Source organism: Ursus maritimus, unplaced genomic scaffold, assembly GCF_017311325.1.
Source record: "Ursus maritimus isolate PB19 unplaced genomic scaffold, ASM1731132v1 scaffold_9, whole genome shotgun sequence".
Lineage (NCBI taxonomy): Eukaryota > Metazoa > Chordata > Mammalia > Carnivora > Ursidae > Ursus > Ursus maritimus.
In genome coordinates, this window is record NW_024427107.1 from 37,615,683 (window position 1) to 37,628,700 (window position 13,018).

The 13,018-nt window shown below is 39.3% G+C and overlaps 1 protein-coding gene across 1 annotated transcript in view; it reads left to right on the plus strand.

The window, feature by feature from the left end:
* The window catches only part of SLC26A7 (solute carrier family 26 member 7), a 108,304-nt gene that overhangs the window by 35,406 nt on the left and 59,880 nt on the right, over positions 1-13,018 (plus strand). The window contains exon 4 of the mRNA XM_008689134.2: positions 10,554-10,718. Within this exon, the coding sequence (XP_008687356.2) occupies positions 10,554-10,718 (165 nt within the window). The remainder of the gene's footprint in view (positions 1-10,553; positions 10,719-13,018) is intronic.

The window sequence follows — 13,018 nt, forward strand, 5'->3', positions numbered from 1 at the left end:
ATTCCTCTTTCCAAGAACTGTGAGGGGTCTGGGATTGTCCCCTGCCCATTTACTTCTGGAAGTTTTCCCAAGCTCTACTTTTCTGAAGATTTCTGCCCTGGAGGACATGGGGATATACAGCGCCTTTGTTTGACAGTTGCACAAGCATGGGGTGACACAGGCAGGGGTGTTAAGTGGCAAAGCCTTGTATTACTGTACCAGTGCATTCTGCAAACACACAGGCTTACGTCTTTAAGAATAATAGAAACCAACTGCAGACCCAAATAGGAGATTTTCATTTACTTTAGGTTTTGTACTAAACATTTTTTGGTATATTAAATAATGGGATCATGAATATAGGAAATATTTAAGATATAGACTTGGTTAACCTGCCTATTCAACACATCATACATACTGCTTCCAGAAAAATCATTGACTTCATTCTTCTGAAGTGCAGGGGGAAGATAATCTAAAATTTATTTTGATGGTGTTTCACTATTTCACAACCATTGTGGTCAGGAAGTCATTACTCTGTTTAATCTAAGTCTTTCCAGCTGTATTTGTACCCGGCGAAGCTGAGAAGTAATACACTTAAAAGTAGAATTATAACATCCTTAAAATTATAAAAGTGAAAATTCTTCACATTAAAAATAATAACGATATTTATTATCCTACTATATGCCAAGCTCTGTTCTCATCCTAGTGTATGTATTCATACATTCAATCCCCATCAACATTTTATGAAATAAGTCATTTTATTTTTCCCATTATACAGATGAAGATACTGAAAGGCGAAGTGATCTATGTTTAGAATCTCATAATCAGGAACTAGCCAAGTAGGATTTGGACTCCAGTACACAGCCTGCTAGCTGCTATGCTAGTTACGTGGCTTTCTAAACTCATCCTGAGACAGGAAGCAAGGAAACTCCATCCAGTAACTTCTGAGGCCTGGCATTCTGTGTGTTCTTTCCCACGTTTCACCTCCTTAATAGCAGCATCAGCCTGTGTACTATGCATGACTTGAATGGTGGGATAATGGCCTTGGCTGTACAACTGTGTGCCAGCCATTCTCCAGGCCTTCAAGGTCCTTTTCCATGTCACTTGCATGTCCTTCTAGGCTCAGCTTAAATAAAATTATCTCAGAGAACCCTTCCCTGATATCTCTGGACATGGTTTTAAGTGATTCCCCCTACTTCCTTTGGTAAGACATGGCTCATGACTCACGTGATAGGACTTTTCTATCTACCAGGAAATATTACCCCCATATTTACACTTGCTTTTCTACACTTGAGTCTCTAGAGTGGAGACGGTTTATCTCTGTAATTCCAGTAGCTAGTATTTAATAAATGCAAGTTGAATAACTTGAATAAGAAAAAGGTCAATTAAATGTTAATGATATCATTTATGTTAAGTAGCCAAAATTAAATTGAGATTTTTTTTAACTTTTATTAATTTACCATTTTCTCCCTCTATCCCTGACCAGAAGATAGGGAATGTGTTTATATCTGTTTAAACTGTAAACAGTTCTTAATGAAAAAGGAGTAAGAAAATGTATTATAATTTTCTAGTTTGGTTATGGATTTTGTCAGATCCGTCCGGCTGAAATGTGAAGACCTAGTCAGTGAAATCTCCCACCTCTTCCCACAGCTATTCCCCAGCCACCACCCAGTGAAAAATAAAAATACAACCACTTCCTGTGCCCCTGTGTCTTTTAATACTATCATGCTCCAATCATCCCATCCTATAATGTCATTGATTTCTATAACTGGGGCAGAAAGGAAGGCAGAAGGGTCAATTCACTGTCCACCCCTAGCACTTCTGATTCTCATCACCTCTTGCATGAGAGGCTTTTTTTTTTTCCCAGAAAAGCCTGAGAACTGAAAAGTTTATGGTGCCCCTTTCAACCATGTAATTCCAAATAAAAATAATTCTTAACTCCAGTGAATTTCAGATATATTTGACAATAAAAAATCAAATGAAAAATAAACTGTGTCCCTTAAAAAGTTAAAAATTGAGTTACCCTATGATCCAGCAATTGCACTGTTGGGTATTTTCCCCAAAGATACAGACGTAGTGAAGAGAAGGGCCATAGGTGCCCCAATGTTCATAGCAGCATTGTCCACAATAGCTAAATTATGGAAGGAGCTGAGATGCCCTTCAACAGATGACTGGATTAAGAAGTTGTGGTCCATATATACAATGCAATATTACTCAGCCATCAGAAAGAACGATTTCACAACATTTGCAGCAACATGGGCGGGACGGGAGGAGATAATGCTAAGCAAAATAAGCCAAGCAGAGAAAGACAATTATATGCTTTCACTCATTTATGGAACATAAGAAGTAGGAAGATCGGTAGGAGAAGAAAGGGAAGAAGGGAGAGGGGGTAAACAGAAGGGGGAATGAACCATGAGAGACTATGGACTCTGGGAAACAAACTGAGGGCTTTAGAGGGGAGGGGGTGGGGGAATGGGATAGGCCGGTGATGGGTATTAAGGAGGGCATGTATTGCATGGTGGACTGAGTGTTAATACGCAAGTAATGAATCATGGACCTTTACATCAAAAACTTGGGATGTACTGTATGGTGACTAACATAACATAATAACAAAATTATTATAAAAAATACATAAAATCTTAAAAAAAATAAAATAAACTGTGTTTCCTAAGCCTATGATCAGTTTGCCTCTAGATTATCCAACACATGGCTCATCTCTGTTCTCCATTCCTGCTGTGTCCAGTTTAGGTGTTTTCTGTCCTTTTTCCTTCAGCTACTCCTCTTATACTGACACGTTTAAATGGCCAGTTGTTCCACATTTTATCATCAGATTAATCCTACCAACGCCCAGCTCTTATTTTTGAGCCAGCATGCAACACACTTCTTGGCAAAATTAGGTGTTTAATAAATGTATGGAAGAGTGATGTCACTCACTCCTGCAAAACTCTCTTTTCACTACTTTTAAGGTGCTCCATATTCTGACTTCAAAATGTCTTGCTTTGTTTTCTATTACTCCCTTTAGGCAAGTTGTGCTCCTTTTGAACTAGCAGCTCTGTCTTCTGAATATATCCACGCTGTCCTCCTTTATACTCCTATTCTTCCCTCTTTCTGGAATGCTTTCTTCTTTTTTTTTTTTTATAATGATTTTTTATTATATTATGTTAGTCACCATACAGTACATCCCCAGTTTCCGATGTAAGGCTCGATGATTCATTAGTTGTGTATAACACCCAGTGCACCATGCAATACGTGCCCTCCTTACTACCCATCACCGGTCTATCCCATTCCCCCACCCCCCTCCCCTCTGAGGCCCTCAGTTTGTTTCTCATAGTCCATAGTCTCTCATGTTTCATTCCCCCTTCTGGAATGCTTTCTAATAACTTCTCCCGCTTGGATGCCTCCTTATGTGTCAAGGCACAAGCGTGCCCCTATCCAGCATAATTCCCTTCTCCTTCTGAAATCTGTGGCGTGTTTTCTAGTCCTCTCTTTTATACGTGTGCACATTTGTCTTGGTGTGGTTATTTACACACACGTCATGCCTTTGGAGCCCAGCTGTCTGAAGCCCCTCTGAAGGTCCTCCTCCCCGATGCCCATGTGTGTGGAACTCAGGCACTCGTCAGACGCAGTACACACACTGCGGAGAAATGTCGACTTACCTCAGGATTCTGTGGAAGATGTGGAGGCGGTTCTTTTCTTTCCCTTCTTAAAAACTTTTTGTTTTAGAATCATTTAAGATTTCAGTAAAGTTGCAAAGAGAGCAGAGCTGCCACTTCCCCCATCCACCTACAGTTTCCCCTGTTGGTAACATCTTAGGTTCGTGTGGTATATCAGTCACAGTTAATGACCCAGGTTGATACATGGCTATTAACTGAGTCCATATGTAGTACTCAGCCCTCCTTAATTTTTACCTAATGTCATTCTTCTGTTCCAGAATCTTTTTTTTTTTTAAAGATTATTTATTTATTTATTAGACAGAGACAGAGACAGCCAGCGAGAGAGGGAACACAAGCAGGGGGAGTGGGAGAGGAAGAAGCAGGCTCCTAGCGGAGGAGCCTGATGTGGGGCTCGATCCCATAACGCCGGGATCACACCCTGAGCCGAAGGCAGACGCTTAACTGCTATGCTACCCAGGCGCCCCTGTTCCAGAATTGTATCCAGTACACCATGTTACATTTAATTGTCCTGTCTCTCTTCAGGCTTCTCTTAACTGTGAAAATGTCTGAGACTTTTCTTGTTTTTGATTACCTTGACAGTTTAAGAACTTCTGGTCAGTATTCTATAGAATGTCCCTCAGTTGGGATTTGTCTGATATTTTTCTCATGATTAGACTGGGGTTATGGATTTTTAGGAGGAAGACAGCTAGAGTGGCATTCTGATTACCTCATATCCGAAGTTTAGACTATCAATATAACTTATTCTTGATGTTAACCTTAATCACTTGGCTGAACTAGTGTTTGTCAGGTTACTCCAATGTAAAATTTCTTTATTCCCCCCCTTTCCATACTGTATTCTTTGGAAAGAAGTCAATATGCAGAGCACACACTTAAGAGGTGGGAGTTACCTTAAGTGGGGAGTTGAGATAAGGAGTGGGGAATGTCTATGTAGATTATTGGAATAATAATTTACACAGGAGATCTCCCAGCTCCCCTATTTAAAAAATGTAATCAATTTTTTATATCAGTATAGAGTCAAGGATATTTATTTTATCCTTTGGATTATAGTCCAATGCTACTTTATTTATGTTATTCCTCAAATTGCTCTAGCTTTGGGCATTGGGAGATCTTTCAGATGGCTCTTATGTCCCTCCTTGACATACCCCCCATTTATTTATTTGTTTGTTTGTTTATTTTTGGAGGAATGCCTTTCTTTCTGACTCTACAAGATAATCCAGACTCATAATGTGTATTTCCTTCCCCAGTCCTAGAATCAACCATTTCTCCAAGGAGCCCTGGTTCTTCTTATTGGGGAATAGCATCTGAGATCAAGATCTGGGTGCTAGGTATGCTCACTGCAACTGGGGTGTTGTTGCTTCTAGCCCTGTCAGCTGACAGAGTGAGGAAATATATGTATGTCTATTAACCTATGTATGCGGACATATCTATATATATTTCTATATGTATCTTTCTGTATCTATTTTTATTTTTTCCCTAAGATACTCTCCCTGTTGTAAAGGCCATAACCTTAATGTCATCTGCAAAATCCCTTCATAAATTAGTGGGTTTTTAAAAAGATTTTATTTATTTGACAGAGAGTGAGAGAGCACAAGCAGGGGGAATAGCAGAGGGAGAGGGAGAAGCACGGTCCCCTCTGAGCAGGGAGCCTGATGTGGGGCTTGATCTCAGGACCCTGGGATCTTGATCTGTGCTGAAGGCAGATATTTAACCGACTGAGCCACCCAGGCACCCCCATAAATTAGTGTTTTATTGAATAACCAGGAGTGGAAATTTGGAGAATAACTGCCTACCACGCTGAGTTTATATTTCAGAACTTGAAGTGCGCATTTTCCCAGGCTTGTTAGCTTTTAAAAGTAATACAAAGAGGAAATGTATTGCACAGTCTGCTAAATGTAAAAAAATTAGAGGCAGACTACCTGTATCTGTCTTTAAACATGAGTTCCCAGATATCCCCAAGTCTAATCCCTTACCACAGTGATCAACCTAGCCTTCTCCCCTTGCTGCTCTGTAACTTCTCCAACAGTGAGAAACCTGGCTCCCACCATTCACCATCCATCTACTTAATTTTTAAATTCCAGTATATATGTATAGTGGTTTCAGAATTGTTAATGCCTCTTCCCATGGGAAATAACATTATCAGCTGGACTACAGTGTTTCTTTTTCATCATTGGTTTTACAGACTTTACTCATTTCCAGAGTTTTTCACATGAGCAGTTTTTTTTTGCCACCCCTTTCAGTGAGGTTATTTCATCCATTTAACTAGTCTGAAAAGTCTGTATATTATGTGATGCCATTTGAATGACACTCTGGAAAAGGCAAAATTTATAGAAATAGAAAACACAGCAGTGGTTGCAGATTCTTTGTCATCTTCTGCATTCCATTCTGGGATCTCCTGACCTCCAAATGATTTCTTTTTAAAATTTTCATACATTAAGGCTCACTCTTGTGCTGTAAAGATCTACAGATTTTGACAAATGCCTGTTAACGTATCCACCATTACAGTCTTATACAGAATAGTTCCACCATCCTAATGAGTTCCTTGTAGTGTACCTGTTACACATTCTCGCACTCCCAGGGCCCTGGCAACTACTGATCTGCTTACTGTCTCCATAGTTTACCTTTTCTAGAATATCATGTAAATGGAATCGTGCAGTGTATAGCTTTTTCAGACTGTCCCCATTCACTTACAACATTCACTTAAGATATATCCATGTCTTTGCATGGCTTGATAGCTCCTTCCCTTTTAGCACTGAACAGTATGGAGGAGGGTTTTATATTCTCAAATCCATAGCGTATAACTATAGGTATCCATTTGACATTTTTGATTCTCAAGTTTTCTCACCACGCGGGGTTTTTTGCCCTATCCCTCTGCAGCACTCAGTTGTTTTCCTATTGTCATGAGCAATGTAGCTCTCTTCCCCAGACCTGCACACACTGCTCAGTAAAGAACACAGCTCTTAGCATTTTATTTATTTTTATTTTTTTAAAGATTTTATTTATTTATTTGACAGAGAGAGAGAGACAGCCAGCGAGAGAGGGAACACAAGCAGGGGGAGTGGGAGAGGAAGAAACAGGCTGCCAGCAGAGGAGCCTGATGTGGGGCTTGATCCCAGGACTCTGGGATCACGCCCTGAGCCGAAGGCAGACGCTTAACGACTGAGCCAGCCAGGTGCCCCAGCTCTTAGCATTTTAGCTCCCACCCAAAGAGCTTCTCAGACTTTACTTTCCTAGTCCACCTCCATTACAGTTCTTTATATGTTTGGTTAATAGTGCCCCCTCTCAACATTTTCATTTCCCCTCTCCTTGTATGGTTCTTTATAGTATGAACTGTATCTTTATCATTGTATTCTGCAGCAATGCTGCGGCTAGCCCCTAGTAGGTATTCAGTAAATATTTATTGAGCAGACAAATAAATGACTTCGTATAATGTAAAAACCAGATTGCAAAGGAACTGACAAAACCTGAAATGCATGCTGTATTCCATCTGCTTGGGTAGGACAGTTGTTTACTATGTACTCTTTTCTTTTTTCACTAGTTGAAGGCCACTTGCAAAAAATGGCCTGAAATCTGAGATGCATTCAATTTATATAGAACACATGGTGTTTATAGAAACATTACCCAATAGTATCACGCAGTGAACCTTGATAATGTGTGTCAGAGGTTTTCAGCGTTAGCCCAGATCATCAGCTTTACTACAAACAGCTGAAATATATTGATTGCATAAAATCATTTTCTCATAAAGCATCACATGGCCAATTTTGGGAGTTGGCCAGCCAGCTTAGAATTATTGTCATCTATATTATTAGTAAAAGGAGCTGAGGTGGCTGTTTATTAAGTCATGAGCTTAAAAAAAATGCTTAACATTGGTATAAAATTTAAATATGGGGCCTCCAAGCAAAATAGTCTAGAAGGATCCTCATTTCATATACTTAAGTTCTAAAATAATCTTCTTAGATTCGTAGAAACCTGCGTTGCATGGGTGCTTGCCATCTTCAAGCTGACGTACATCAGCCGCTATATGCTAGACCCCTAATTTTGATGTGAATAAACTTCAAATTTGGGTAGTGGGAAAAGAAGAGTTCTTAAATTTCTCCTCTTCTCTTTCTGATCCTTCTCTTTCCTTTTTCCTCTTCCTCTTCCTCTTTGTCCTTCTTAAAATATCTGCCATTGTCTTGGGTTATGGAGAAGGTCGTCATCCAGAAAAGAGTAATTTTTCTTCAGTTAAAGCTCACATGTTTGCAGTCATCCTTCACATACCCAATGGTTTGTATCAGAAATGAGCTCTTAAGGGGCTTGTTGACCTTTCGGAGTCAAGAATTCTCCATTTTAGGGATTTATCTCTTGCTGGGAAGATTTTTTTTTTAAAGCATAAAAATGTGTACAAGTAGAATATTACAGAAACATTTTGAATCTTTGACTAAGTTTTAAAGGAGGGTATTCCATCTTTTCTGGTTTCTCTTGTAAGGCAGGTGTATGCATTTTCAGTGTGTGAAAAGGCTGAACTCTTTATATCTTGTACTTTCCTGGGCCCTTCCATTTGTAACATTCAGGCCGTGGAGATGACTAAGAAGCTGCTACTAACGGCCAGTGGCTGCTGGAAGTGGTCAAGTGGAGCTTCAGGTTAAGTGACCTTTGTTTCTCAGCCGTGAAAACTCATTATCTCCTCTAGAAAGGTGCTAGAATTTAGGAAACAATAAACAGAAGGTAAAATGGTGATGGTTTATACAAGGCCTCCCAAAAGAGCTTGCTTCTCAAAATAAATGGAGATAAGATTTCTTGTCATCCAGATAAGAGCTTTCCAACATTCCACATATGCATAAAATTCCATATATGCAAACAGGTTTCACAATTTCAAAGATCTGGATTGCTTGTAGGCTGCATTTAGCCGGATTGAAAATCCATCTCTGGTGTTCATCTTACCCCAATAATATGCTAATTTTATCCTTAGGGCCTGTAAGAGTTAATGTCATAAGTTGGAATTTACTTACTAGTAGATAGACGCTTGGGGAAAATTGGTTCAATGTTTTTCTTAACTGATTATGTTTTCAGGATGAAAATCAACAGACTATGAATCAAGAGTCGCCAGGAAGATCAGTGGGTTCCATTTGTACCTATATCACTGATTGCATATTTCCCTCAGGACAATTCTGCTTTGACAAACACACACATAGTTTCTGGAAAAAAAATGTTAGTAGCAGAAGCTGCTACTCTGGTCTCCTATGTTGGCAGAAGCACGTTGCCTGATTCCTGTGTTGGCGATCCGTATTATTTTTTTCTATTGCATATTGAATAAAAGGGGGGTGCTAAACTGCAAACAGTTTGAATACATGTCCTTCTGCACTGATAAATTCTCTCAAGTTTTCCAGAGTTGGGAAGGGTGGTGTGGCCCCTTGTATGTTTTCAAAACTGTGGCTGGTTTTCCATACTGGGTAAACATGCACGGCACCTCCTGGTGTTCCTGGTGCACATTTTACAGTTTGGAAGCCCTTTCTTAGATTCTTTCATATTCATTTTATAATGATTCTACAAGACAGCATAGACATTGCTGGGATGATTTATAGTTGGTGAGGAGGTCCAGAAAATTTCAGGAGGTTTTCTATAGTCACACAGCTAGGCTGTCAGGCTAGGAGCCAGGATTAGGACTTAGGTTTTCCGATTTGAGCCTGGGAAGCTGTACTCTGGTGCAGTTTAGAGCACGATCCCTTTTGGTCAAAGCCCCTTGCAACATGATAACAGTGATGTATTTTGCAATTTATTCTCTAGGGTTATCAGCACTTTATACTTCTCTTTGTCATCACGGTGAGCTTTTCAGGGAATGAGATCTCATTGCTAGTCTTTCCTCTGATTTTTAGTAATCAATCTTATTTTCCAGCAGGACTTTTAAGACCTGACCTAAATATTATAATTAACACGTTGAGAGCCTCTATCAACATGACCCACTTGATGTCCCTTTTCCAGTGTGGGGATACTCATGGATGTAATTTAATGTTACTTTCAAAATACTAAATTTTATGTTTTGTAGTTTCTCTGAGTTTACACAGTTGCATTCAGTGAAAGGATGGGCCATCTTCTGAAAGCTTTCTCTCCGGCGAAGGAAGAACACTAACTGCTGCTGTGTTAATAGTGAGAGAGGAGAGTTTTGATTCTTCCGGTCGTCTTGTGCCCAGCAGAACTCAATGCACAGCTTCTGTTCAGACTTGATCATTTTGTCTGGTCATGACGTGGTTTTGCCATGGAGCGTGATGCTATGAGTAGCAAGGGACTGTTTAAGGAAAATGAGTTTTCTCCTGATTCCTGGGTTTCTAAATTCACATCCCTTTAATCTGTCTCTGTCTTTTGCTCTTTTCCACATAACAAGTCCTCATATCTTCTTATTAGTATTGGCCATTTAGAGCTACTTGACAGAGTTTCTAGTCAAAAAAGTATTTCCATTTCTCAGAACCTGGGAGAAACTCAAGAAATAGCTTTTTTTTCTGCAGTGCTTTTGAGGTTTTAAGCCTACTGGGTGTGGAGCCATGAATCATGTCCTTCTGAGTTTTTCTTAAATTAAAATATGATAATGCAAATTTAATTTTTCTCCACAGAGCCCCATATGTGAACTGATTTGAGCTTATTTCCCCTTTTTGTGACTTATGTGATTAGGAAGAGAGAAAAAAAAGAAGTCAGTTTTCAGGGAGGACAATGTGTTCCTTTTAACTGGAGCACTTACGTTGTACCCAATAACATTGGGTAAGTCTTGGAACCTAATTATGTTTTCAAGAAAACTCAAGATATTGAATATATAAGATTTAAGAATCCCATTTCGCGTAGTTCTTTATGTCTGTATGGAATGAAAATGAAAATGTGTCAGATGTTAATTCCTCTAGGGACCCTGGGAAATGTCATTTTCCTTTGTCCTCTCAGGTGGCCATGTTTGTGCTGCAACTGGGCAGTGCCACATTCCTGCTTACGGAGCCCGTGATCAGTGCGATGACAACCGGGGCTGCCACCCACGTCGTGACTTCACAAGTCAAGTATCTCTTGGGAATGAAAATGCCATATATATCTGGACCACTTGGATTCTTTTACGTGAGCTTTCCATATGTCTTTGTTCGTATATTTTGGGAGTGTGTTTCACAAAGTAGAATTTTGGTGAATTCTAATACTGAGATTTTTCGGTATGAAGGGAGCGTGGGTTTAAATACAACCTTTTGGATACTTTTAATGTAATTTTGGATGTGAAACTAGCTTAATGAGTTCTATCTACTAATTTTGGAAGCAATTCTTGATAAAAATTGAGTATGATATAATTTGGGGTCATGATTAGAAAAAAAAATAACTGGAATTTTTTTTGAGAGCCAGATAATGTTGCCAACTTCTAATGGAAGCCGTCTACTGGGACTGTGCCCAATTTAACTACAGTACATTCTACCACATTCATTCAGGATTGTGAGCTCTGGTTTGGCTCCAGTCACAGGCCTGGTCACAATTGGTGGCTGGGGCCCCAATAGCCAACAATCAGTTATTAAAAGGCACTTGAACCTGAGGGAGGAACCTATGGCCAGTTTCAAAATATTACCCTGATAATATTTCATTGTTTTTGTCTCTTTCTAAAGCTGACCTAAACTCTTGGACTGCACAGGGAGTCACATCCTATGGAGCTTTATAAGAAAATGCATGTTTTGTTAATAAACTAACTGGAGGGCAAGCAAGATTCATTTTACTTAATTTTATGTAGTAGAGGAGGAAAAAAAGATTTTCGTTCTACTCTTCTAGGTTCTGAGCTGTGGACCCTCTCACAAAAAAACAGATTCTAACAAGAGACAACCAACAAGTTTATTAACGTGTATATTGTATATACAAGGGAGAAACTCAGAGATGAGTAACTTGAAAGAGGGGGCTCGAATTGGGGCGTAAATACCATCTTCATCTAACACAAAGGAGGCAAGGGTGTGGGGAGCCAGGTTATGGGAAGGTGACCAGGAAAAGTACTGTAAACAAGGGTAAGGTTTGCTATCGTGATGGAAGTTGCTCCTTCTTCATTGATCAGAGTCTTTTTGACTTAGAGTCATCCTTTCCTTCTTGGTACAGAGAGGGAGACACTTACAAGGGGAGATTTCCTTCATGAGTGTAAATTCCTCTTACAAAAGAGTCACTTATATGCTGTGTCCAGGGCTTCCTTGTGTCTGCTGTTTCTCAAAAAAATAAACTAAAGATCATCTTTATGTCGAAGCGGCATATTTTGGGGTGGCACATTCTGAGCTCCCACAATGTAATGCTGCATTCTAAATAACAGTAATGTTTTATAATGAGAGTACTCCTCCCCTCAATTTTCTTGATCTTCAAGGCTAAATATTAGCTTAACACACAAGTACAAGAATTTCTTCATCTAATGCCTGATGCTGAGGTGGTTTGCGGTGTTTCACTAGTATACATGGCTTCATGAGGTCTTTGTTATTTGTATGTTATTTTCTGCATCACTAATTATTTCATTAGGATCAATTCCTAGTAATGGAATTACCGGATCAAAAGGGTGTAAGATTTTTGCCAAATTTCAATCTGAAAAGTTGTGCTAATTAATACTGCACTCTCACCGTATCATTGTCAACTCTAATTATTACTGTTTTTTAGAATTTGTCATTTTGGTATGTGAAAAGTAGTGTTATTTATCTGCGTAAATGTGTGTTTCTCTGAGTAACTGATAAAGCAGTCAATAAAGACAGCAATTGGCAACATGGAGCTGGAAGCTGGTTCTGAATTTTTGTTATTTAGGTAATATCCTGCTCAATGATTCATTCATTATAGAGAGCTTTAAACTAAACAAGAACCCTGGAACCGAGCCTGGAGGCAACATAATTCCAAGCTCCAGATCAAACAAAAGCAGACCAAAGTAGCTGTAAGTCCTCAGGTGACTGGTCCGGTTAAGACTTTTGGTGACACCAGGTCTACACCAGAGAACCATACCAGCATTGGATTCTGTCTTGACCTCCTTGAATGGTGGGGTCATCTGTGCATGTGTAGTGTAAGGAAATGTGAACGGGTTACAAATTAGCCTTTTCAGTAATATTCACACACAAATAATCATTCCTCCTTTTTCTAGTTCTGTTAAAAGAAGCAGGGTAGCCTGATAGAATGACATTAAGTCTTTCAGCTTGTTTCTCTTGTGGTAAGGTGTATAAAATGCTATGTTAAAGTGTTTTGTGTATGACTTTTTTTGTTTTTTTCTATTTAGTTTTCTTGTGAGGAAAACTGCAAGCTACTTAATCTTTACCTTGTCTGTCAAATACTGTGTAGCTTTTGGGGACAGGGGTTAAGTTCTCACAGTGAAACCAAATCAGATTTTAAAATATTTATAGATGGCTGGCTTGAAATTCACAGTATGCAGTTGG